A 25,207-nucleotide genomic window follows, 5' to 3' on the forward strand; every position below is an offset into this window, starting at 1 on the left:
ATGTAATACAGACCGTTGAGACATGCAATATATATTTGTATAAAATAACCACTTGATAATAAAAGTATGAGACTTTGCATTGTTGTTTACAATCCTAATAAACATTTTTGTATATGAAGCCATCTATAAAAATCTACAAGGGAGAGGCAAAAGAAACCAAAAGGATGTTTAAAACTCAGACAACGCCATGGATAAAAAGACTAGCAGACAAACAACAGTACACAACACACGACTAAGAAAACTGAATTCAGAACAACGCGAACCCTACTAAACACTGGCGTGATCTCAGATAACCTGGAAGGGTGAGCAGATCCTGCTCCTTGTGTAAGTACAAACCCGTTGAAAAGTGTAATTCGGTAGGTCACATTTGGTGAAAAGGGAACGACATTCAGTGTCATTTGTAAAATATTAATCAACTAATTGAAGTTCTTTTGATAAGTTCCTCTTGCAATAAATTGGAATGTCAACGTATATCAGCGATTTCTGCTTCAATGAAATTTGTAAACACTTAACCAGCCATTTAACCACCTCCGAATTTAAAATCGGTCATATGCTATCAATGGTCAAGTATGGTGTATATTAAATAGGATTTAGCATTTCTTTTCTCGCTAAATGGCACACCGATGTTTACACAAATTCTGTCTAAATCTGCTGTGGGTGAAGAGGGCTGGATCTGATTGTAACCCTTGGCTAGCGAAGATGCTAAAAGTATATACACTTTTTGATTATTGTTCAAAAACGTACGGTGATTTGGATTTGTGCACTTTCTACGGTTTTTGTTACAGTTGTCCATTGAATATAAAAGCACATTTCCGCATTTTCATATATAACATTGATCTAGCAATATTTTTTTCTGTTGTATAGAATTCACTTGCATGATAATACGTGGTTAGTGATGAGCATAGCGCATGAAGCAACAATAAATCTATAATAAAAGTTGTATATAAAAATGTGAACCCCTTAACCTGAACCTCCAGGTGTATTTGTCAGATTTGTCATAAAAAATGAGGAATTTGATGACTTCATATTGAATAACGATGAATTCGATGTGATGTTGAAATCTGTAGAATTACTGAAGACCGGAATAGGCTCTGTGTAAAGCATGCCTGAAAAAGACAAGTTTAAGTAATTATAGTCAATGCAAATAAATATAATAAGAATGTGTCTCAAGTATACGGATGCCCCATCCCGCACTATCATTTTCTATGTTCAGTGGACCATGAAAATTGGATAAAATCTCTAATTTGCCATTAAAATCAGAAATATCATAAGGAACATGTTTACTCAGTTTTAAGTTGATTGGACTTCAACTCCATCAAAAACTACCTTGACCAAAAACTTTAACCAGAAACTCGCACTTTCATTTTTTATGTTCAGTTGACCATGAAATTGGGGTCAAGGGTCTAATTTGGTTTTAAAATTAGCAAGATCATATCATAAGGAACATGTGAACTAAGTTTCAAGTTGATTGGACTTCAACTTCATCAAAAACTTTAACCTGAAGCGGGACAGACAGACGAACAGACGAACGGACGAACAGACGGACGGACGCGCAGACCAGAAAAACATAATGCCCTTCTACTATTGTAGGTAACATAATGCCCCTCTACTATCGTTGGTGGGGCATAAAAATATGAGCAAGCACATAACTGTGATCTTTGCCGTTTAACTTACCTGAAAAATGTCTTTTGTTTTACTGTTTACGCTCTCCGAGTTTAGGTTCAGCAAAGATTTAAATATAATTGTAACAGTAATAGTATTAACTTATGATGTTAATAAATCATAAGGCAGGCTATTTTTCTTTTTGATTGACCATCATCTTCTCCGTTTATTCATATCTATACTTTCGTTAAGTTCCATAAAAATCGAGTCAATCAGTAAACAATTATAGATCATTAACTGACATTTTCCAATGTAGCCCTGATATCATCCCGATGTGTACTACATGTAACACAGTTGATGATATGGTTCGAGGGCTGATAGTAGGCACAAAATCTTCGTCAGTATGTTGAGCCAATGGATGAATATTCTTTCGACTGCTTCGATGACTTTTTAAAATGAAATGATTAATGTATTCATTTGCTTTAGGCAGGATTGGATTATATACATTTGAATAAATACAGATGTCTGAAAAAAAGTTTAGCAGTCACAATATCTTTATCAGTTCCAAGATCCAGGGATCCAGTTAGCCCCTGAGAAATCATGCAGCGTATAGTTTAAGGATATGTCTGGAAATGGAAATAATATGGATCAAACGTATTGTTAAAAATAGAGGCATTTTATTTTATCGATTACAGGATTGATGTCCTATTGATATATACCCAACTTATTTAAGTTTATTATCGCAGAAGTTTAATAACACCATATACTAACCTGCAATACAAGCAGTCATGAAGCATGCAATATTTCCACAAACAAATGCTCTGAACACTCCTCTGGCGTAATCTCTCCGTCTACTTGGTTCAGCTGCAATCAAAGCTCCTAAGTTTATACCCATAGCAGCTATACTTCCAAACCCACATAATATGTATGTTGAGATAACTGCAGAGCGACCCTGAAATATGGATATAGTGACAGCTCACCACAAAGATCTGTAAATTGTAAACAAAACAACACCGAGGGCAATTTTCGTTTCTTTTCTAAATAATGTTGTCGAGGTCAATCTGGTTTTAAGAAATATTTGTTTAGGTTTGGAAAAAACTTTAAAGCATTTAAGCATTACATGAATAAGCAATAATCTTACCAGATTATTGTCTCACACACATTCCCCCTTAAGAAGTTGAACAGCATTAGATGAGAAAACGCTTCAAACGGTATAGCATGCTAAAAATATGTTGAACCGTATCAAATATGGTAATTTTGTATAAGAAATGCATAATCGCATGAAGCCTTAAAACAAATTTCATGGAGCACTTACGCATACATGCAGTTCCATAGAAAAATGCAACCAAAATTTAATTCGGAAACGAACAGACGGACAGACATAAAGTATCATATGCTCCTTATTTCGAGCAGCTTATAAATTGAAATCTTACCTCAATTTTGTTTTCTCTCATTAGAGCTCCTAGGTCAATATACGCTAAAAATTCATTAAGTACAATTTTCTTTCCAATCAAAGTGGCGACAACTCGGCAATCTTTCCATGGTATTCCCATAATGACAGCTAATGGCATGAAAATGTATGAACAGAGCCACTAAAAAAGAACAAGGTTCCCTATTAAAACGTGCGTTGGGATTTCTACAATATTTAATTGATGAATAAAATGACGATATAAAGGATGTAGGATTTAAAGAGTAGATTGTTGGTCTCGTCGAATTTCAACTTTTTTCATCTAAAGTCCATAAAACCAAATGTTTACCTCATTAAAAGACAATTATGGTACAATTGTACTAGTAAACGATATTTGTTTTTCATATATTATATTTTCATGTAGCTACCCATAAACAGAATTCAATAAGAATCTATAAACTGGTATCATATCATCATAGCTTTATCATTTTGTTCTCAGAAAACGTCGGATATGGTGTTGCTTTATAACAAATTATTTGTTTGCGTGGATTTAAAGTAAAGGGAAAAATATGGTATATACAAATATAAATACCTCAAAATTGACTTCTGGATGACCAACTCTGTCTCCATAAAATGAAATAATGGCGTCAACAAACGATAGAATGGCAAGGAATGCTATCAGGTTGACAACAACATAAGCAATAAGTTTGACGGTAGATGTCGCTCCGGCAGATGCTGCTTCCATTAAGTTTGATTCTTTTCTAAAAAAATATTATGCATAACTAAATGAAAGACATCAGAAGGTATAATACTATACATTTTTTTTTCGAATTTCTATATATTTATTTTATCAATTTACTATTTCATATCCTGTATGTACTTTAACAATTTTTACTGTATATATAGAATAACCATACCTTGTCTCGAAGTATCAATGTTATTTGTACAAGGCTTAGAAACAGGTAGAAAGCGAGGCTGTGCCGAGCATTTCTACCTGTTTCGAGCCGAGTACAAATAACATTGATATTTCGAGACAAGGTATGGTTATTCTTTATATACTGCAACTCTCATAACTGTTCTAAATGAAGTATTTCATTAAAATCTTTATTTATATTGAATCTTCACATATGCATATGCGCATGGATTATACAGTAGAAATAGTATTCTTAACAGTTACATTCAGGAACAAGCAAATTGTTTCTTTCAATAAACCCGACAAAACGAGGCAATGTTTAAAGAAACATGATGCACAAGAAATTAAACACTAAGTACAAAAACATAACAAGAATTGACTTGGGTTTTGAGGTATGGTCAACTGTATATCGCCCGTTTGGCAGTAAACCAGCCAGGAAGTTTTGCTTAGCAGTACGTGGTGAATAAAAATACATCCCCATTCCCTCAGCATGTGGATGTTTCATCACTGTAGGAAAAGAACCATTGCACCAATTGTTAACGGTTCAGTATTTGACAAGTGTGTCCAAGGCAACACTTACCTCTAATCTCCTGTTCTCAGTAAGGAAAAGCTAGGCTTTATCTCAATCACAATCTTAAACTTAATCTTAAACTTTTTCTCATCCAAACCATTATGCTGAACATAGTAATGAGGCTAGTTTATGTGTTCTGGTCTTGAATATGCATGAAATATTTGCCATCGGACGTAATACAATCAATCAATCAATCTAACAATTAACATTTAAGACATGATTTCCTACAATCTTTTTTAACTAACCTATCCCCTATTCCCCTTTTTCATACATGTTCCTATAGCACGTAAGACAAACTAAACATTCAAAATAATCATTGGCGATTTATTTTATGATAATTCAGATTGATATATATTTATACTTACCCTACGTTAATGCTTATATTATCCATACTAAATCCATCTACCTTCTTTTTCTCTGGCCATCCCAGTTTAGAAACCGCTAATGCCGCCGGAGCTGACATAAACGATGCCGCTATTAAGTGGTTGGCAGGAACCTGTAATGTTAATAAGTCATAATCCTTACAGTTAAAACATTTTGGACACGTTTCGTCTCATTCGTTTGTGCTGGTTTTTTTTAAATTCAAATTAAAACGAAAGCCAGCAACGATCATATTTTAACAAATTAATGACAATTTGTTTTTTCATTTACATTTGTAATTTTACATTTGGGATCGGTACTTGTAAAGGTCACTAATTTATCAATTAATTATATTTATTTATTTATTTATCTATAGGACTAAAAAGTATTTGTGATAGACATCAATGAGGCAGTAACAGAACGAGACGAAATTCTTAAAAGTTGAGAATGTGAATTTGAGTTTATTTACTTTGAACTAGCTGTCAGCCACAGCGAGTAATCTCAGATCAGTATCTTTTTTGTTGTGTGGGATGCATAAATATCCTGCCACGTTCGGCCTGTGTTTTATTGGGTTTTTTTTCTGGTTTGTTTCGATCTGATAAGTCTTATAGTTTGTTCTTTATTTTATACTGTTTCATGTACACCACAGTCCTGGGTTCTGGTTTGACACAAGCAAACATGGGGAAACTCTGCGCGCCAAATTCTGTACATGCCTGTCCCAAGTTAGGAGCCTGTAGTTCTGAAGTTGTCCTGTGTTGCTGTATATCATATTTGATTTTCGTTCATTATTTTGTACATAAATTAGGCTGTTAGTTTTTGACGTTTGTACTGTTTCACATTTGTCATTTTGGGGCCTTGTATATAGCTTACTATGCGTTATGGGTTTTGCTCATTGTTGAAGGCCGTATGGTGAACTATAATTGTGAATACCACGCTATGTGGTCTCATGTGGAAAGTTGTCTCCTTAGCAATCATACCACTTCGTTCTTGATATCTTTATAGGACTCGATTTTATCGTTAATTCCCTATTAGTCATTCAAAGTTTTACAGTCTAACTTTACACTTGCATTGTTCCACTCCTAATGCGAGATATACTATTTTTTTTTTTTTTTTGCTGTCTTATAGACGTAAGCTTCACGTTGCATATTTATTTATATTTTATTTAGTATTTTCAGTCAATTTGTCTCAAAATCTATCTAGAAGAATGTGTTATTTTTAACCTCCTTTCCTTTACCATGTTTACCAAGTTTTAGCTGTGAAACAACTGTTTAAAATTGTAAAATACATGTACTAGAAGCAATACATACATGTACAAGCCAATTTTGAGGCTAATTTCAACAAAATAAAACCAAAAGCAGTAAAACATGTTATAGTCAGTATGTAACTCACGTGTCAATCATTTGTCTATTCATATGTCAATCATCACAATAAATATATCTAATGACCTTTACAAGGATTGGCAGGTGCATGTTCCCTGTCAGATAATGGCAACACGAAACTGTATTGTTTACAATTCAAATAGATGGAGAATGTGATGTTCATTGTAACACATATGATATATTATTTGATTTATTACACTTGACTGGGCGGGGTTTGACAGGTTCGCTTATACCCCGCTTCCATATACCCATGTAAAGGGACATAACTTTAGTTAAAGAACGGAACCACCAAATTCAGCACATTGTCAATTTGCAAAGGCGAATAACAGTAGAACGATTAAAGTGACAGCACATAAATTCATCTTTGATCTGTGTTTTGTGGTAATTAACATTGTGCATAGGTTTCATAACATTTGATAAAGGCAAGCTTAAGTTAGAGAAGAGAAACTATTTTGTGCATTATTATGCGTTCACGAGTGAAATTTTTGCTGGTTTTAGTCTGCAAGTGACAAATATAAAACAATAATGTCCTTGCCTGGTAAGAGATAAAAAATGTTAAGATGAAATGAATTATTGGCAACAGAGAATGCAGGAATTATTTGTTAAGTTAAGTGAAAATAAAACACCAACGAATAATATAAAAACAGTTTGTTGCTCTGTTTTGACTTTGAAGTGAATATAACGTAATAAAAGCACTGTTCCTTTGCTTTTTGTGCGTGTTTTGCTATTCATGAACTGATTTTGTTTCATCAATTGATATCCCATATATTTTTTTTTCTATCGAAAAATGGTATGATTGGCAATGAGACAACTCTCCACAATAGTTAAATTGAAGTGGATGTACGGAATAACACCATTTTTGACATTTTCAATCAAACAAGAGTCTGATTTTTTTACTAACCAATAAATAAGTACCCCAAATTCTATATAAGCTCCAATGACAGTTCCAGCAACTGTAGCAAAACCGCCCGTCATGATAGCGTTTAATTCTGACCTTGACACATCATTGATAAACGGTTTCAGGGCTATACTCGATTCCACCTACAAATAATATAAAAAAAAACAAGCTATATTTGGAGTACAAAATTAACTGAATTCGTGGAACAATTATCTTTAACCTGCAATAATATCAACTCGGGTTTTAGTTTACCCTCGCAAAGGTGATGAAAGTAATAATAGAACAAGTTTATTTTCAAATATTAAATCCACCGTTTTATCACATGGTCCAGCATCGCCATTTGTGGTATCTTATCAAAATATAGACACAGAGCGTTCCTACATGTGTTTACACAAATTCCTACTCTTATAATTAAAGAGAGGCAGACGACAACAAAGGGATAATCAAACTCATAAGTCGAACACAATTATGATGTCAATTATGATACAACTCCAAGGAAATTAACGAAAACGATGAAAAGACAGTCTTCAAAAACAGACTGAGCGATACGATTCCAGCTCTACATGTGACACCCTCCATGTTGCTCTTGTAAGTACATTAACTACCACTTTTTTTCTTATTGGAAAGTTCTTTGTTTTGATATTATTAGAAAGTCCGTTATACTGATATTTTCTGTTGCAAACCTCCAAAATTATCCATTATTAAAAAATAGCATTTACTTTTGAATAGATTGCCTTAACGTTACTAATGTTTACTGCCCATTTGAACAACCAATGTTTTTTCAGTGACGCTCGAGACCAAAGTAATCTAGCAGAGACATAAATATGTCTCTGATTCTAGTAACATGTCGAAAATCCTAAACATATTTCTAATGTTGAAAAGCTTATTGAACCTAACCATGCTAACGGAACCAACAGGTAAAACCAAATTCTGATAATGAATCAGAGCCACACAATGGGAGGTATTTTGTGGCCATTCATTATTGATTCCAACTGATTTCCAACATTGTATAATAAAATTCCGTATTTAAAACTTAATTCTTTAAAATTATAATTGATGGAAAGATTGTCGTACCTGTCCAACAAATATATGAGCTGATGTGGCAAACGATTCCATTGGTGACGTTTTCATTGCAAATCTAAGCACACGTGCTATACCTTTAATTATTACTTGCATGGCGCCAAGATAGTATAGGATGTTGACGATGGCACTGAAAAATACAACAACAGGCAAAACCTGAAATAAAAATAAAAGTGCTAGAAATATTATGACTTTTATTTAGTGAGCATGCGTCATTGCCATAGTAATGTCTCACTCCGTTTATAGTTCATGTGATTATTCAAATGTTCCCTTCTTTTCGATTTTTTATTCACAACGGATTACCCAGTTTTGAACATTGCTTTAATGCAAATGTTGCTTCTTATTTATGTTTTATACAATGATCGACTGTATTCCTATCAATAGCTTCAGCAAAGTCTTTAAAGTACCACGATACAGCAGTTAGTGTGATATTCGGTCCTGGAATGTACTAGCTATTCGCCTAATATATTCAGTGCTTTCGAGGTAAGTGGGATACTTGCCACTTAATGAGTTATCTTATGATTCCAATTATATGCATGATTACAACTCCTAAGGTAAAATTTATCGTAAAAACTATAAAGTTTCAATTGTTGTGTTCAGATTCGAATTGGCTTTGAAGGTCTTAAAGTTTTATCTGGTTGGCTTCCAAACCTTTGTGACCTTGAGTGTATGCACCTGATATAGGTTACAGGTATTCTTGAAACACGTGTCGAGCGCACGTTTATCGGTATCATCGGAGCTTTAAATTCTGACTGTGTATACTAAACACATGTTTTAAATTTTGAAACTAAAGTTATTGTCTGGAAACCAAATGTGTCTTCGGAAGACGAAGATGCAGACGACGACATCATAGCATCATACGAACCCAAAAATAATTGTGCGTTGGTATAAAAACACATCATGATTATAATGCCATGCAATTATTGCAAGATATAAAAGATTTAAATTTAAGTTGGAGTGCACAAAAACAAATGAACTTACTTTAAACACTACAGGGTGGTCTTTCAATCCCTCGTCACCAAATACAAATCTGGATCCATTGTCTGTGTAGGCCAGGAAGGCTGTCACTTGGTCCCCTATAAACTGACATACTGCATACCCTGTAGGCCACCGTAAGATAATCATACCCAAAACAAACTGAAGAATGATGCCCCATATAACAGGGGTCCATTGTACCTGCAAAAAATGTAGACCGATATAACATACAATACAAGTGAAGGAAAAGATCACACACAGGAGTCCCCTAAACTTCAGTGAACACGAGCAAGTCCATATATATCTGAAATACACAAATAATTGGGACTCATCAATTCTCGTTCAATCGATATATCATCAAATTACTAAAATAAAATGCTATAGATGTACAAATGTATTTAAAATAACAGTTAGACAGCAGACCGTACAATATTTATCCCATGTACATTGAAAGTCCTGATCGTAGTTATTTTTAAATCTATCACTTTTAAATACATTTGTACATCTATAGCATTTTATTTTAGTAATTTGATGATATATCGATTTATAGAAAATTAAGAAAATGCTTCTTATTTAAGATATATAATATAGAAAAAAGATCCAAAAGATGAACGAATATAAAAATGAAGAAACCCAAATTCTTACCCCGTTACAAAATTGCCTTTTTGTGGTGACAAGTAAACTTATAGTTTTTAGTTTTAATATATTTTTACAACACAATTATCATGTTTATTTTAAACATTTTAAAAAGTTTCAAATAATTTGTAAATCATTTGATAGAAACAGTTCTGCGTGTTTCAATGTTTCATCCTAGCTGAACATCCATGAGATATTTGCCTCTGGACGTTAAGCTTAAGTAAGTTACTCGAATAATTAGAGCGCTCTTGTCCTTCAGGCCTTGAAGGCATAAAACTTTGCCCAGTGCTCGGAGCACAAAAATCATGCTCGAAACCTGAAATCCAGTAATTTGATTGGTTGATATTCGAAAGTACAAAAATCATGCTCGAAAGTTTTATGACAATGTAGTAATCGTAATGAGCGGAAAACAGCGACTGGATTATTCGGGTTTCAGAATACGTAAAATACTTCAAGACGAATCGTGTTTCATTTAACTTACCTTTGAGGGTGATCGTGACGTAATGAACACAATAAGAATGAAAAATAATAGTCCACCAAAAGGTACCAGTTTTCGTATATCTTGGTACCAGTCGTAACATAGAAATCCAAATATCACAAGAAGAGTGACTGTTGTGATAATTCTGAAAAATAAAATTCTTTTCAACATATTTATTATGGAAAATAAAATAATTCTGTTTATAACAAGGTCATTCTGAAAAATAAAGGATTCTTAACATTTGTAACATGAGCGACACGAACAGAGCCACGTCACGTATAGAGCAGGATCTAACACTTCTAAAGCACATCAGGTCATCAGATTTTTTCTTGTTGTTCAGTCGTTTGTTTACTAATTACTGGTACATGTATGTGTTTTGTCAATGTTTGTGGGCTGTTGTTTGTCTCTTCGTCGTTTTACGTGTTGGCCATTGCGTTGTCAGTTTGTTTGTGATATAGGAATTTGAAGATCCCTTTTCCGTTCAAAACTTTTACATATATTAACAATACCGTTTAGTAGACTTTTAATTTGGTGGATTATTTTTTGACGATTTTGTTCTATCCGCGAAAATAAGCGAAATTTTACTTCCCGCGAAAATAATCCACTATACGGTATCCTTTAACCCCGAGATTCCATTGACGTCTGACGGGATTTTAATAAGGCTTATAGGAACCTCAGAGCGCAGTCTATGCAGAAATCATGAAAATTAACGGCCATAAATTTCTCTAAAAGCCGGTCATCCGGAATATGAAAACGGAAACTAAAATGACAGTATGGACATGTGATTGAAAAAATGATTCTGCGAAAGCAACTTTAAATAAAACATTTTTTTCTGGCAGATCCAAAATATATACAGGCTGTTTTAAATTAAGATTGCGACAAAACAGATCTTTTTATATAATATTCCAACAAGACCATTTACTATTCTAATTCGTACAATACATTTCAGTAGTGAGAACTCTTTGTAATTCATGCAGTGGCGGATCCAGAAATTTTCATAAGTGGGGGCCCACTGACTGACCTAAGAGGGGGCCCCGCTCCAGTCACGCTTCAGTGATTCCCTATATAAGCAACCAATTTTTTTTCCAAAAAGGGGGGCCCGGGCCCCCTGCCCCCCCCTAAATCCGCCTCTGTCATGCAACATGTTGAACTATGTGTTGCTTAAACATTTCAAAGCACACTTACAAAACTTTGGTAAACCAAATATGCGCTAAAAGAGAAGTGAAAGAAATTTTGAATCATAAGTCAAAAATAACATCAGAGCCAAAAAAATGTAAAAATTCCAAAATACAAAAACAACATGTTAAACGAAAGGCTGAGCAATCTGAAGGTGTAGTTCTCAGGTGCTCCGGAAGGAAGCAAATCCTGTTCCACTGTGGCACTGTAAAAAGTCTAACATATCTTCTAACATATCTTAGATTAATAAGTAAAATTATTTAATGGGGTTCGCGGGTCTAAATCTTTTATATAGGATTTCTCTATATTTTTCTATTTTTGTAAAGGCGGTTTTTTCTATTGAAGTAATAGGAGAAATAAAGGCAGTAATATCGAAATAAAAAAAAAGAAATTTATTACAGAAATCGCTAAAATTTTACAATAATTTAGTTTAAGTACAGCTGATATGGAAATTATATTAAAAAAGATAGGTCACCGATGAGTTGAAAAAGATATTTCTATTTTAGAGCTAAAAAATGGCATTTTTCCACCAAAGGGAGATAATTTGGAACTTTTTCAATGAAGTATACGGTTACAAGAGCGCAATTATTTGTTTACATTTTACCCAAGATGGTACTCAGAATAGAATCCTACACGGCTTCTGATTGGATGATACAGAATTGAAATTACATTTAATCGAAAGCTTATCCAATTAGGTTTAAAAATTGCCGATAATCATATTCACATTTGACGAAGTATAGAAAATATCTTTAATTTCTGCACGTCGGAGCCATTAAAAATATGCCTTTTTCATTAAGCGAAAAAAGTAGACGATCTTATTCAACTGCATTTTAAGTCAATTTGAGCCGCATGACCCTATATTTTTTTGGTTGTAATGCATTTCTAGTAACAGGAACTGCCACCCGTTTTTCCCTAGTTTGAGTAGTCTTCGAGAAAAAAATACGGAACACTAGTGGTACCCTATGGAAAATGCATTACGAATAATTGCGCTCTTGTAACCATACATTTTGAAAGTCGCCAATGAGAGAGCTCTTCAAAAGAGAACAAATGACACACAAGTTTTAAAACAGCTATAATAATAATAATAATAATAATATCTTTATTTAGAGAGAGTAACTCATTTGGATTACACCAATTTTCAATAAGGCTCTCTTAATACAATAATAATTACATTACAAATAAACAATGCATCAATAATAATGGTAAATATATCAATTATGATATGGCATTACAGTAAAAATATGATGGTAATGTTAAAAGTACATAGATTTGTATTTATGTTTAAATTCGGATACTGTATTTGATTTTTTTTATTGAATTAGGAAGAGCATTCCACACTTTTGGTCCATTGTACGAGAAACTAGACTTATACAACTCTGTATTTGGTTTTGGAATAATAAAATTATCTGATTACAGAGGATGAAAATCTCGTATTATATTTTTGGTTTGCAGAAGCTGATACAATAAGACTTGACATATATTCTGGAGCTAAGCCATGTTTTGCCTTATACATAGGCCACCGTATGGCCTTCAGCAATGAGCAAAGCCCATACCGCATACTCAACAAACCACATTTTTATAGTTCCCGGAATACCACTAGATATGATTTTTACAATCTAAAAGGAAGACCGCGCTTAAATCGAATATTACCACGATTACATGTAATATATAGATTCTATAAGTACTTTTAACACGGTATGGAATAATACATCTCAGGACTAGTTGTTTTAAAAAATACGAAGCTGTCCAGATACGTGCAAGTTTATTCATTGGATCATTTTAAAAGCAATTAAATCAAAATTAGAAAGAGGGAATTACTCTTAAAAGTTAAGTTTTTTTTTGTCAAATGTTCGGACTCCTCGGTTGCTTTTTTTCATACGATACAAGGTAAAAGTAAATATTCAACTTAATACATCAGATCCGAAATTATTAAACCTATATATTTAACTTAGTTTTTATATTTTATTTTTATATTAATAAGGCAGCGACCATTCATCAGTTGTTCATGCACATTGTGTAGTGATTGGACATGTACCCCTCACCAAAACAGAATTGTCGCTGCTTAACATATATTTATCGTTCATAGTCAAAATATGATCATGTCTTGCTTCATTGGTTTCTTTAATCACTGTTATAATAATCTCGTAAAGGAAAATGACTGACCATGACCAAAAAGGTCAAGACTTTTAAATATTACTTAACGATATACGTATTATCTAATTTTTATCCATTTTCTTTCTTCTATGAGTTTATCAGGTTGTATGTACATGGCGGATATATAGAACAAACGTCCAAGGATTTTTCGGATTTACAATCTTGATAAAATGAAAAGATAAAAAATTAAAATGCATTTTTTTCAAGTATTGGATTAATTCGCACGTAAAAAAATGCTCGAGGATCAACTAATATGCCAATCTAAGAAAATTGCAAATATTAAATGTTTCGTTAAAAATTACAAAATAGATATACAATGTATATAATTATCATACGAATTAAGCGTTACGCCGATTGAAACTGGAAATAACGTCAACATTATTACCATGACATGCATGATTACGTATATGCAAATAGTAAAACAACAGAAAATCAAACAACGAACACTTTTTCTTAAAATTTGCATACTTACGCTCGCATAAACGGGACTTTTAAATTAAGAGATTTGTGAGCTTTTACAATCTTCCTTCCAGCAAAAATAAAAACTTTTCTAGACTTCTCGGCATGGGCGGCAACCCATATAATTACTATTATACAGTCAAATATCAGTAACATAACATTGTCGTTATCATACCAAATCGCATAGACCATATACATCACATATAATACCAACGATAAGATTTGTCCAAACCAAAAAAAAGCTTTTGTTCTCTTTTTGTGCCACCATTTTGATCGAAGGAACCACAAACGACCGAAAAATGAAAAGGAATCAACACTTTTTACAGAGGTCAATTCGTTTGAGTATGCATTGTCAGTACTTCCACAAGAATTTATTTGTATTCCATTTTCTACATCTGAAAACTTGTCTTTTGAATCCTGAAGAACATATTTATCCATGGTCATTTTCAACTTTCGGTCATTTTGTCCTTTTAATTTAAATTCCGATTTAGATCAACACAATCTTTAGAATTATCTTTGTCCGTCGGTCAAACGCCGCGTGGTTATTGAAAATGTATTTGTTTACTTGATACTATCTAGGTCACCGTGGTCAGTTTAATATGTATACAATATATTATTTATAAGTCTTGAGTTTAAATGACCACAGTATATACATACATGTATAACTATTCAAATAACTTTGACCTAGAAAATTATAACAACCGTATTATTTGAGATGTGATATTAGTTAGGTTCTATTTACATGTATTCTGTTGATCCATGCATGTGGGAATAGTGCATGGGTTATATAACCCCAGTACACAAACATACAATTACGTGTTACGTTACATGTATTCATGTACGTGTTACTTATACAGATCTACTGGTAATTAATGAATACAAGATTTACAAATTATCGTTAAATATTGATAACAGTTCAAAACTTTATCTTTATAGTAAACTTAAAAATGAAATTAAATTCGAGGACTACTTGCACAATCTAAACAATTTTAATAGTCGTCAACTTTTTACAAAATTACGTGTAAGTGATCATAATTTGGAAATTGAATTAGGACGTTATAAAAAAATTCAAAGAGAACACAGACAGTGCAAAGTTTGCAAAATTTTAGATGATGAGGAACACTTTTTCCTTCCTTGCCAAATTAACAGTAATGTAAGACATTCCCTTATAAATGCAATTAAAACCCATTATCCTAATTTTAACCAGCTCGACTCAAACTCTAAACTTAAAACTATTCTAGATCCCAATAAAGATATTTTGTCTAGTGTTGTAAACTATATAAAGCAATCTATGGAATTGCGAAAATAAGGTCCACATTGGTCAATTATTATATATATATAGATACGTTATTAATATCAACTTGACTTGTTTAAAACATTTATCATGTATTATGTTTCTTGTCACTTGTGTATACAATGTACTATGTTTGCATTTTAACCCGTCAGGGTTTCATGTTTTTTTGCAATAAAGAAAGTTAAATATATGTAAGTGGGAAATGTTTATAGATTTAAAAACAACTTTAAGCGACGTAAATTTAATTCATAATTATTATTTTACATCGTGAAGGCAGAAACACATGTGAATTATACACTTAAATATTTCAACATGTAATCAAGGTCTCAGTTCAAAAGAAACAAATTGTTGTAATTTTAAGCAGGTTTGATATGAATTATTAAAATAACCAACTGTATCAAAAGAAAATTAAGGTAAATGTTGCCACGGTTTTATTATAGGGATCAAGTAATCTCATTTATGGCGTAATAGAATAAACTTAACTAAGATTTCCGATAAGAAACTATTCTATTTGAAGTTGTGTAAGAAACATCAAAATTAATCTTGTAAGTAAATTTTGCCACGGTTTTATTATAGATCAGGCAATCATAACTTCCCATATGCTGCATGGTGTTCAGCTATACTTTATAAATTTCAACATACATCCTGCCGATGTTTCACGGTATTTTGACATTGTACAATTAAGGTCAAGATTTTTTAAAACTTTAATGAAGGGTTTACACTTGAACCGTAAGAAGTGAGTGTACTGACTAATACCCAAGCGGTAAAACATGATTATTCTTTTTTTTTTTAATGTAACGGATTTTGTTAGTTTTTCTACTTAAGAAAACATTCACATTTTCGACAAATTTCAACCAATAAAGCCTACAATCTGTAAAATATTCTCTTTATCCGAAGATCATCCCTGAATGGTATTCATGACTATCTGAGGCGATAGATATATCTGAAACTCTGAATCCCCCTATATATAGTGGCATCGATCTCCAATCTTACATCGTTAGATCCACACCAACTTATTAAACCACCAAAGCCACTGTACATAATCATAACTTATACTCTATGTTAATCAATTAAGATAATTGATATTCTTTAACAGTTTAAGTTTTTACTTATGATAATCATTGATACATCCTAATTGTTGATACTGCATGAGTACGTAAAACATAAGATTCGGGGTATTGTAGAACTAATCGAGACAACAACCTAATGATATTAAACCAAACCTCTTATGGAGAGTTGTCTAATTGGCATTCATATCACATCTTCTTTTTTATACATACCAATATTATCCGAATCCTTCAGTCTTCACAAAATGAATGTACCATATAGTTATATTACTATTCTTATTTCCAAAGTGATAAGAAAAATACTCACGATCTAACATAAATTGCCTTTGATATCAATAACCGGAAATTGATGATGAGTGCTGTTTTTCCTCGATTCGCTAAACGTCTTGGTGTTTGCGTGAATAGGAAAATCCATACAATTAAAACACAAATATCCCATGCAAGCAAACCAGCTCGGTCAGAGTTATACCACACCGCATAAATTATATAACACAGATACGCAACAGGAATTAATATTTTCAAGGCTGTCAAGACAAAAGTTTTTGTTTTATTTCTCCACCATGAACTTTTTAACACAGGAGGAGTGTAAAATTGCGAGAACGAGTCCGAATTCATACATGATTTTTTTATTTGAGATTTTCGGTCAACTGAAAGCGTGTCGTCAATTGTAAAACTTTCACTTTTCACAGTAGAACTTTTCTGTAGAAGAGGCTGTTCCGATGCCATCTTGAATTAGATCACGACGTTATTGAAATATCACTGTTCATTCATTCTTCTGTAAAACAAAGAAACAAATGTAGCATTGCTGGTGGAGGTTTCCTATAGTCGTCAGTACTTTTGTGTTGACTAGAAATTTCGTTGATTTGGTAATGTCTATCAATTACAGTTACCGTTTACTAAACTGAATTGTTCCAAAACTATTATTATAATTTTTGTACCCAAGACAAATATTATATAAGCTCTATTTTGAAAAAAAAACTGAAATTTTAGTTCTCAAAGCTATAAATATGTTTAGGATTCAGCAATCACTAATGATTTTTTTTTGTTTACGAACTATGCGTCTGACATTACAAAAAGTGTTTAGTGTTTTATTTACCAGCAAATTAGACAATCTTGAAGCTGTGTCATTGTAATAATGTCAAAGGTCACTTAGACCAATTTTTCTGATGTCGTGATAGCTTAATATTTTAAAGTACTGTTACAAGTTTGTTTGATGTGTTTTTAGTATTACATGGACTTCTGGTTTGCTTTATTTCCAGGAAAAGGCAACTTGTAAGATTTTCAAAGAACATAAGTTTAACTTTAATGCATCAAGTACTTGAACACAAATGCATTTAACAAGTAATTTCCGGAACACATTTAAAACAAAAATATATATATATATCAAAATTAACCAGTAACATTGACAAGTAAATATTGATAACGACATTTGTCGTAAAAAAGTGTCATCGAAAAAATTGCCATTGGTTTTGTTATGGTTGTGTTGGTTTCGATTTCTGTTTCCTTTAGCCGTTTTTGTTTTTTGTTTTTTTGTTTTTGTTTTGTTTTTATTATTTTATCAAGAAGCTTTGTTACAATTACATGTATAATACTATTCTAAATAAAATAGCTTTGAGAATCGTGTAAAAAGCGTTCGTTGTTCAGTCGTCAATGAATCATTCAACGTCCGTGTATCGTGCGTGCGTGTATCGTCCGTGTATCGTGTATTTATCATTCATCGTGTATCGTTCGTTCATCATTCATCATTCATTTTGCGTTAATCCTCCGTGTAACGCTCATCGCTCATCGTGCGTGTATCGTGTATCGTGCGTGTACCGTGTGTGTATCGTGTATCGTGCGTGTACCGTGCGTGTATCGTGCATTCACCGTGCGTGTATCGTGCGTGTGGTCAGTTTGAATTTTAGAAGGTCTGTATAATATGGGCAGTAATATTGCAGTACTTTTGTCCAATTACAGCTGAGAGTTGAGATTGCACATGGGTCCTTCATTTCTTTAATGTTTAACATTTCATTTTTTCTCTATTGTTTTTCTACCCTTATTCTATTATGTGCATTAATTACTTTTACCCTTATTCTATATTCTTTATTTATTTTTAACCTTATTCTATATTCTTTATTTATTTTTACCTTTATTCTATTATTTATCAGTACTCCTTTACTCTCTATTTGTTATTTCTTTTGTCCTATTTTCCTCTAATCTTATACTATTTGCCATTTATTGTTCACTTTTCATCCATTGTTCTCTTTTCCGTAAACCCCTTCCAGACCCCCATTACTCTCACCTCCCAACCTAGGCGATATTCAAAGAATAAGAAAATTAAATATAAAGATGACAAATTTTAAGACTCATCATTACATCATGGCATTTTAAATAGCATTAGGTCAATTGTGTGGTTCTTGAAAAAATTGGGTTTTCTATGTCTATAGATATAGGAAGATGTGGCATGAGTGTCAATGAGACAACTCTCCATCCAAATAACAATTTATAAAAGTTAACCATTATAGATCAAGGAACTGCCTTCAAGACGGAGCCTTGGCTCACATCGAACAGCAAGCTATAAAGGGCCCCAAAAATTATTTATGTAAAACCATTCAAACTGGAAAACCAACGGTCTAAATAAATCTATATAAAAAACGAGAAACGAAAAACACGTATGAACTCAATAAACAGACGACAACTTCTGTACATCAGATTCCTGACTTAGGACAGGTGAAAACATTTGCAGCGGGATTAAACGTTTTAATGGTACCTAACCTTCTCCCTTTTCTGAAACAATAGTTTAACATCACAACATAGAAAAACACACTATAAAATATCAATTGGATTTTACTCTGAAACACTATGTATTCTACTCTGAAACACGTTTGACAGCTTAACATTGAGATCTTTGACAGCTTAACTTGAGATCTTCACCAAAATAGTGATGGTGTCCTTAAATAAGGGTCAGACCACCTATTCAAAGTCTTCATATATTAATAATTTTGTTTTTTTCAATATAAACGAAGTTTTCAAAATTTTTTCTTTGACTTCAACTTCATGAAAACCATGCATGTATATATCCTGAATTATATACATGCATCAACATTCAAAATGTCAATTTGAAACCCATCTTAAACGTCGTGTCGTTTTTGAAGTGGTACGGGTGTAGTTAGCTATAAAATAGAGCCAAATACAGAGAAGCAAACCGACCTCCGGCGTTGGAAAGACTTAAAGAAATATGCCAAAGAGACAACAACCCAACCAAAGAGCAGAAAACCGCCGAAGACCACCAATGGGTCTTCAACATGCATTTGGGATTACTAAAAATCTTCATTAGAATACTATGGAGCATAACAAATCTAAAATTGTGTTGCAAGTTCATACATGCACATGTTTATTTGGGTTCAAATAATTTTTCTCAATCAGAAAAAAGTTACATTGTGAAAATTCAATTCAGTTTAGAGTACTGCCTAGTACTCTAAACTGAAATGAATTTTCACACTGTAACTTTTTCTGATTGAGAAATATATAAATATGATTCTAATGCCAAAACGGATATCATAATAACCATAAACATGATAAAAAAAAACATGCCTCAACAGCAACGCCAAAAGTACATTTTTTTTTCGAGTAGGGCTACTTTTACATATACTCTAAATGGGAATTAATAAAGTGTTGGTATGTGCGGATATCGATAAAACCACTAAACTAAGATTTGTTCCGAACGGACGGATTTTTCTACATGTCCTACGATAAATAAGTTTTACGATTGAATATCTTATTATAACTTAAGTGGTTTTATACATATCATCCCTGACTCCTAAAAGTACCACTTATAATGTATTACTTAATTTCCGATTCCGGTCGCATCGGTGTCATTCTGTACGTAACACTGATGAGTAGCATCCGTAAAAATTCTCCGAATGGAACATATTTAAAACACAAATCTGTTAATCTGTTAATTTGTTTGTAATTGTGTTTTTTTAAACCCAAATAAGTTTAAACTTCTTCTTTTACAATTGATCATGTTCATGGTTATTTTGATATCCAAAAGTTTTGTTATTTGAATTATATATATTTTCATTTAGATAATAAAACCCATTCAAGGGCATAGCATTGCAATCTTTTGTGTCTTATTTAATAACACTGCACTCGCACGTACATGTACTAACACCGGGTACAGATGGTCGTTGCTAATGTCGGAACAACATTTTAAATGTATCGTTTGCATTAATTTTCTCTTCAAATTTATATTCAAAACAGTACTCGGCCTCCATACTTATTTTATGTATTCATTGGCATGCGCCAGTGATGTGTTAGACATACTATACACCCATTCTGGCACACTAAATGATAGTTTGTTGTGTTTAATGAGATTTTAATGCAATCTAGTAGGTGCAGTTGCTGGTTTTGGAGGCCAATATATAAATCTAGATTGATAATTTAGTTTTAGATGCACGATTATTATTTGTTTTTTATACGACCGCAAAAATTGAAATTTTTTGGTCGTATATTGGTATCACGTTAACGATGTCGTCGTCGTCGTCCGTAGTCGTCGTCGTTGTCGTCGTCGTCGTCGTTGTCGTCGTCGTCGTCCGAAGACATTTGGTTTTCGCACTCTAACTTTAGTAAAAGTAAATAGAAATCTATGAAATTTAAACACAATGTTTATGACCATAAAAGGAAGGTTGGGATTGATTTTGGGAGTTTAAAGTCCCAACAGTTTAGGAATTAGGGGCCAAAAACAGGTCCCAAAATAAGCATTTTTCTTGGTTTTTGCACAAAAGGAAGGTTTGGATTGATTTTGGGAGTTTTGGTCCCAACGAATTAGGGTCCAAAAGGGTCCAAACTAAACTTTGTTTGATTTCATCAAAAATTGAACTATTGGGGTTCTTTGATATACCGAATCTAACCGTGTATTTAGATTCTTAATTTTTGGTCCCGTTTTCAAATGGGTCTACATTAAGGTCCAAAGGGTCTAAAATTAAACTTAAGTTTGATTTTAACAAAAATTGAAATCTTGGGGTTCTTTGATATGCTGAATCTAAACATGTACTTAGGTTTTTTTTTTATTATGGGCCCAGTTTTCAAGTTGGTCCAAATCGGGGTCCAAAATTAAACTTTGTTTGATTTCAACAAAAAATCAATATATGGGGTTCTTCAATATGCTGAATCTAACCATGTATTTAGATTTTTAATATTTAGGACCGGTTATCAAATTGGTCCACATTGAGGTCAAAAGGGTCCAAAATTGAACTTTATTTGATTTCATCAAAAATTGAATTCTTGGGGTTCTTTGATATGATGAATCTAACCATGTATTTAGATTTTGGATATTGGAATACCACAAAGGGATGGTAAAAATTGTCTTTGGGAGTTATGGCTCAAACCGTTAAGGAATAAGGTGCAAAAAAAGGGAGAAAAGGGTTTCCAGGTTAATGGACAATTGCTTAAGTACAAAACATAATTTAAAAGCAGTGTAAGGTTGGTAATTGAAACTAATTTTAATAACTCACCTAAACTGCTCTTAAATTATGTATATTGGAAATTTGCCAAAAAATTTGTTATTAATAAATTCCATTGGAAATTTGCCAAAAACTTTAGTTTAATGAACTTCATTGGAAATTTGCCAATATAAAATGTTGCATTGGAGTTATCTTTCTTTGTCCAGAATAGTAGTCAAATCAACTTAAATCATGACTGTATGACATTTTATATTTTATGATGTATTTAAATGAGTAGTTATTGTTGAAAACTCCATTAGAAATTTGAATTGATATCATTTTTGGAATAAGGGAAAGGGGGAGGTGAAAAAAAATTGGTGGGGTTCAATTTTTCTTATTTCAGATTTCAGAAATGAAAAAGAAAATTTCTTCAAATATCAAAGGATTAATATTCAACAGCATAGTGAATTGCTTAAAAGCAAAAAAAAAAAACATTTTAAGTTCATTAGACCACATTCATTCTGTGTCAGAAACCTATTTAATCACAATCCAAATTCAGAGCTGTATCCAGTTTGAATGTTGTGTCCATACTAGCCCCAACCGTTCAGGGTTCGACCTCTGCGGTCGTATAAAGCTGCGCCCTGCGGAGCATCTGGTTGCATTTTAACTAGCTGTCAGTAACTGCGAGTAGTCTCAGATCTGTATTTATAGTGTCTTTTTGTTGTTTGAATGTACATGCAAGTACCCTGCCACGTCCACTCTGTGTTTTGTTAGATTTTTTTTGTTAGATGTATTTCTATTTGTATCCATCTGATGAGTTCAGCTTTTATCAACTGATTTTTATAGTTCGTTCTTATGTTGTATTATTACACCACTGCCCTGGTTAGGGTGATTTGGGGAGGGGGGAGAGGTGGGGAGGGAGAGGCGGATGTTGAATACCGCTAACATGTTTAAACCCGCCAAATTCTGTATGTACATGTGTATGTGCTTGTCGCAAAATTGGTAGCCTGTAATTCAGTGGTTGTCATTTGTTGCTGTGTTACATATTTGTTTTTCGGTCATTTCTTTTAACAAGTTAGAATTGGGCTGTACGTTTACTCGTTTGGATCGTTTTACTATTGTCATTCCGATGCCTTTTATAGCGACTATTCGGTAAGGTCTTTGTTCATTATTGAAGTCCGTACTGTGGCCTGTAGTCGTTAATTTCTGTGTCATTTGGTCTCTTGTGAAGAATTGTCGCAAATGGCAATCATATCACATCTCCTTTTTTTTATACAAGGTAAAAATTAATAGTTCATAATAACATAGTTTTAAACTTCTGTTCAGTTCATAATGACATAGTTTTAAACTTCTGTTCAGTTCATAATGACATAGTTTTAAACTTCTGTTCAGTTCATAATAACATAGTTTTAAACTTCTATTCAGTTCATTATAACATAGTTTTAAACTTTTGTTCGGATCATAATGACATAGTTTTAAATTTCTGTTGAGACAGTGGAATACGTTATTCTAAATACGTGTTAAACTAAATTTCTATTCTGTTCATAAGGACACTGATTTAAATTTCTATTCTGTCCATGCAATGACATAGTTTTGATCTGGTATATTGCTTTTATTTTTATTTTGAATACAACAATAAGGGAATGAGGTATAATTGACAACGAACATAGTCGACATAAAGGCGTTCTACGCTGGAATTGTTTATTGACTAATCAAATATTTGCCACTGTACTTAACCAGCAAGTGACAATTGAATACAAGTGAGATCTAATGTTAAAAATCATCTTACCATGACTGCGTTGACTGTTCCTCTAGGCTATGGAGCAAATGTTTCGACCCTTGTACTATACATGTATATCATATATAGCATATGCAGGCACTGAATGATCTCGCATGTATATTTGGCGGATATTATATATTACACTAATAGGTTTTATCCTGAACTCATCATAATGTCACTTGAAATATTCGTAAAAAATAATTCATTAGTAATTTATTCCACTCAATCTCAAATCCAACACATTACGACATGCAAAAAAGAAGTAGTTTGTCCACGAAGGTTAATCAAAGCGACCTTTACTCGAACTGTAAATTGATTTTAAAGCTTCATAATACAAAATTTCTTTGCCTATTACTACACAAGCTGGTGTCCGTATTTATCGTAAGTTATTATCTTATCCGTAAAATTGAACTTCTAAGATGATTTGACAAATACATAGAGCTCAAGAGATTATCTGTAAATCGAGATATCAACATTCAACTTCTTATCATGAATGTCGACATTTTTCTCTTCTATATTGTAACCCTTAGAATATGTCCCGTTTGTCATTGCACGATTTCGAAGTGTTGGTAACATACGGTTATCAGATCGTATTGACTTCCATGATTGCGCGACTAACACGTAAGAGTAAGATGAGATAATTTGATAATACTTCAATGGACAGCAATCCAACAGCACAATCATTTGGAAATTCCACAAGTCTTATTAATAAACGCGTGTATATTTTTCGCTTTTATTACTTAAATTCCATGCTATAAATCCACGAACAACGAAATCGTTTGATCACAAATTATTTTCTGTCAAGTGCCTTTAACACAATATATATATAATATGTACTTTAATAAAGTCTACTTTATACATTCATGATTACTTTTCCTGTTTCCGATTTTAATAAAATTTTAGAATAGAAAAATAATTAAATCACATGATATGATGTATAATGTTTTCCCCCCGCTTGTTCGCATATACACAATACACAGTTATTGTTACATCCAACTATTTAACAATAAACAAAGTCTCAAGTTTATAGTATGACGTCATTTAAAAAAAAGTAATTTAAAACCTGTATAAACAATATATCTATCGCGATTTTTCTCAGTAGTTATAAAAAAAAAAATTAATCGACACATTGTCCACTTTCTTTCCCTGATTAATATCTAGTATTGTTAAATCATAGCGCATTTGACAAGTTTCATTAGTTTACTATATACATTTAAAAAAAGTCAAAATATATGTATAAAGTTTTAATGAAACACCAATAATACACCAAATATCAGTTTTCTTTGATTCATTTTAAAAAATATTTGGTTTTAAAAGAAATACTTTACTATTTTATTGATACTTAAATAATTTCCTAATGATGTTATCTTTTCACTTACGGTAGTGTTGACTTAACAGTGGCGCATCCTGAACTTTTTATAAAGGGAAAACAGGGGGCGGGCGCTCCAGTCATGCCTCGGTGATTCCCTATATAACCAACCAAATTTTCCCCACAAAAGAGGACACGACTATGCTGAATATGTTGTATAGATTATATGACGCAAATTGGTGTTT

General features: G+C 32.6%; 1 protein-coding gene across 3 annotated transcripts; it reads right to left on the reverse strand.

Moving 5' to 3' along the window:
• Positions 1–924: 924 nt before the first annotated feature.
• LOC143076694 (solute carrier family 28 member 3-like) lies at positions 925–24,483 on the reverse strand. Of its 3 annotated transcripts, XM_076252536.1 has the most exons (12): positions 23,663–24,483; positions 18,577–18,739; positions 16,758–17,225; positions 10,304–10,445; positions 9,193–9,387; positions 8,206–8,367; positions 7,149–7,274; positions 4,860–4,990; positions 3,603–3,771; positions 3,036–3,194; positions 2,374–2,554; positions 925–1,106 (listed from the first exon to the last, which is right to left on the reverse strand). In XM_076252536.1, exons 3-12 carry the CDS (start codon positions 17,174–17,176, stop codon positions 961–963), a joined length of 1,830 nt encoding a protein of 609 aa, XP_076108651.1. In that variant the 5' UTR covers positions 17,177–17,225; positions 18,577–18,739; positions 23,663–24,483; the 3' UTR covers positions 925–960. The 3 variants fall into 3 exon arrangements, with proteins under 3 accessions (XP_076108651.1, XP_076108650.1, XP_076108649.1); XM_076252535.1 differs by lacking the exon at positions 18,577–18,739; XM_076252534.1 differs by lacking the exons at positions 16,758–17,225; positions 18,577–18,739; positions 23,663–24,483 and adding an exon at positions 14,103–14,574.
• Between the last annotated feature and the right edge of the window lie 724 nt (positions 24,484–25,207).

Source organism: Mytilus galloprovincialis, chromosome 5, assembly GCF_965363235.1.
Source record: "Mytilus galloprovincialis chromosome 5, xbMytGall1.hap1.1, whole genome shotgun sequence".
Classification (NCBI taxonomy): domain Eukaryota; kingdom Metazoa; phylum Mollusca; class Bivalvia; order Mytilida; family Mytilidae; genus Mytilus; species Mytilus galloprovincialis.

Coding starts and splice junctions, on each gene's coding strand:
- LOC143076694 (XM_076252534.1), bottom strand. CDS start 14,533: ATGACCATGGATAAATATGTTCTTCAGGATTCAAAAGACAAGTTTTCA. Junction 4,991..7,148: donor GAGCTTATATAGAATTTGGG/GTACTTATTTAT, acceptor TTAACATTACAG/GTTCCTGCCAACCACTTAAT. Junction 2,555..3,035: donor TGAGAGAAAACAAAATTGAG/GTAAGATTTCAA, acceptor TCCATATTTCAG/GGTCGCTCTGCAGTTATCTC.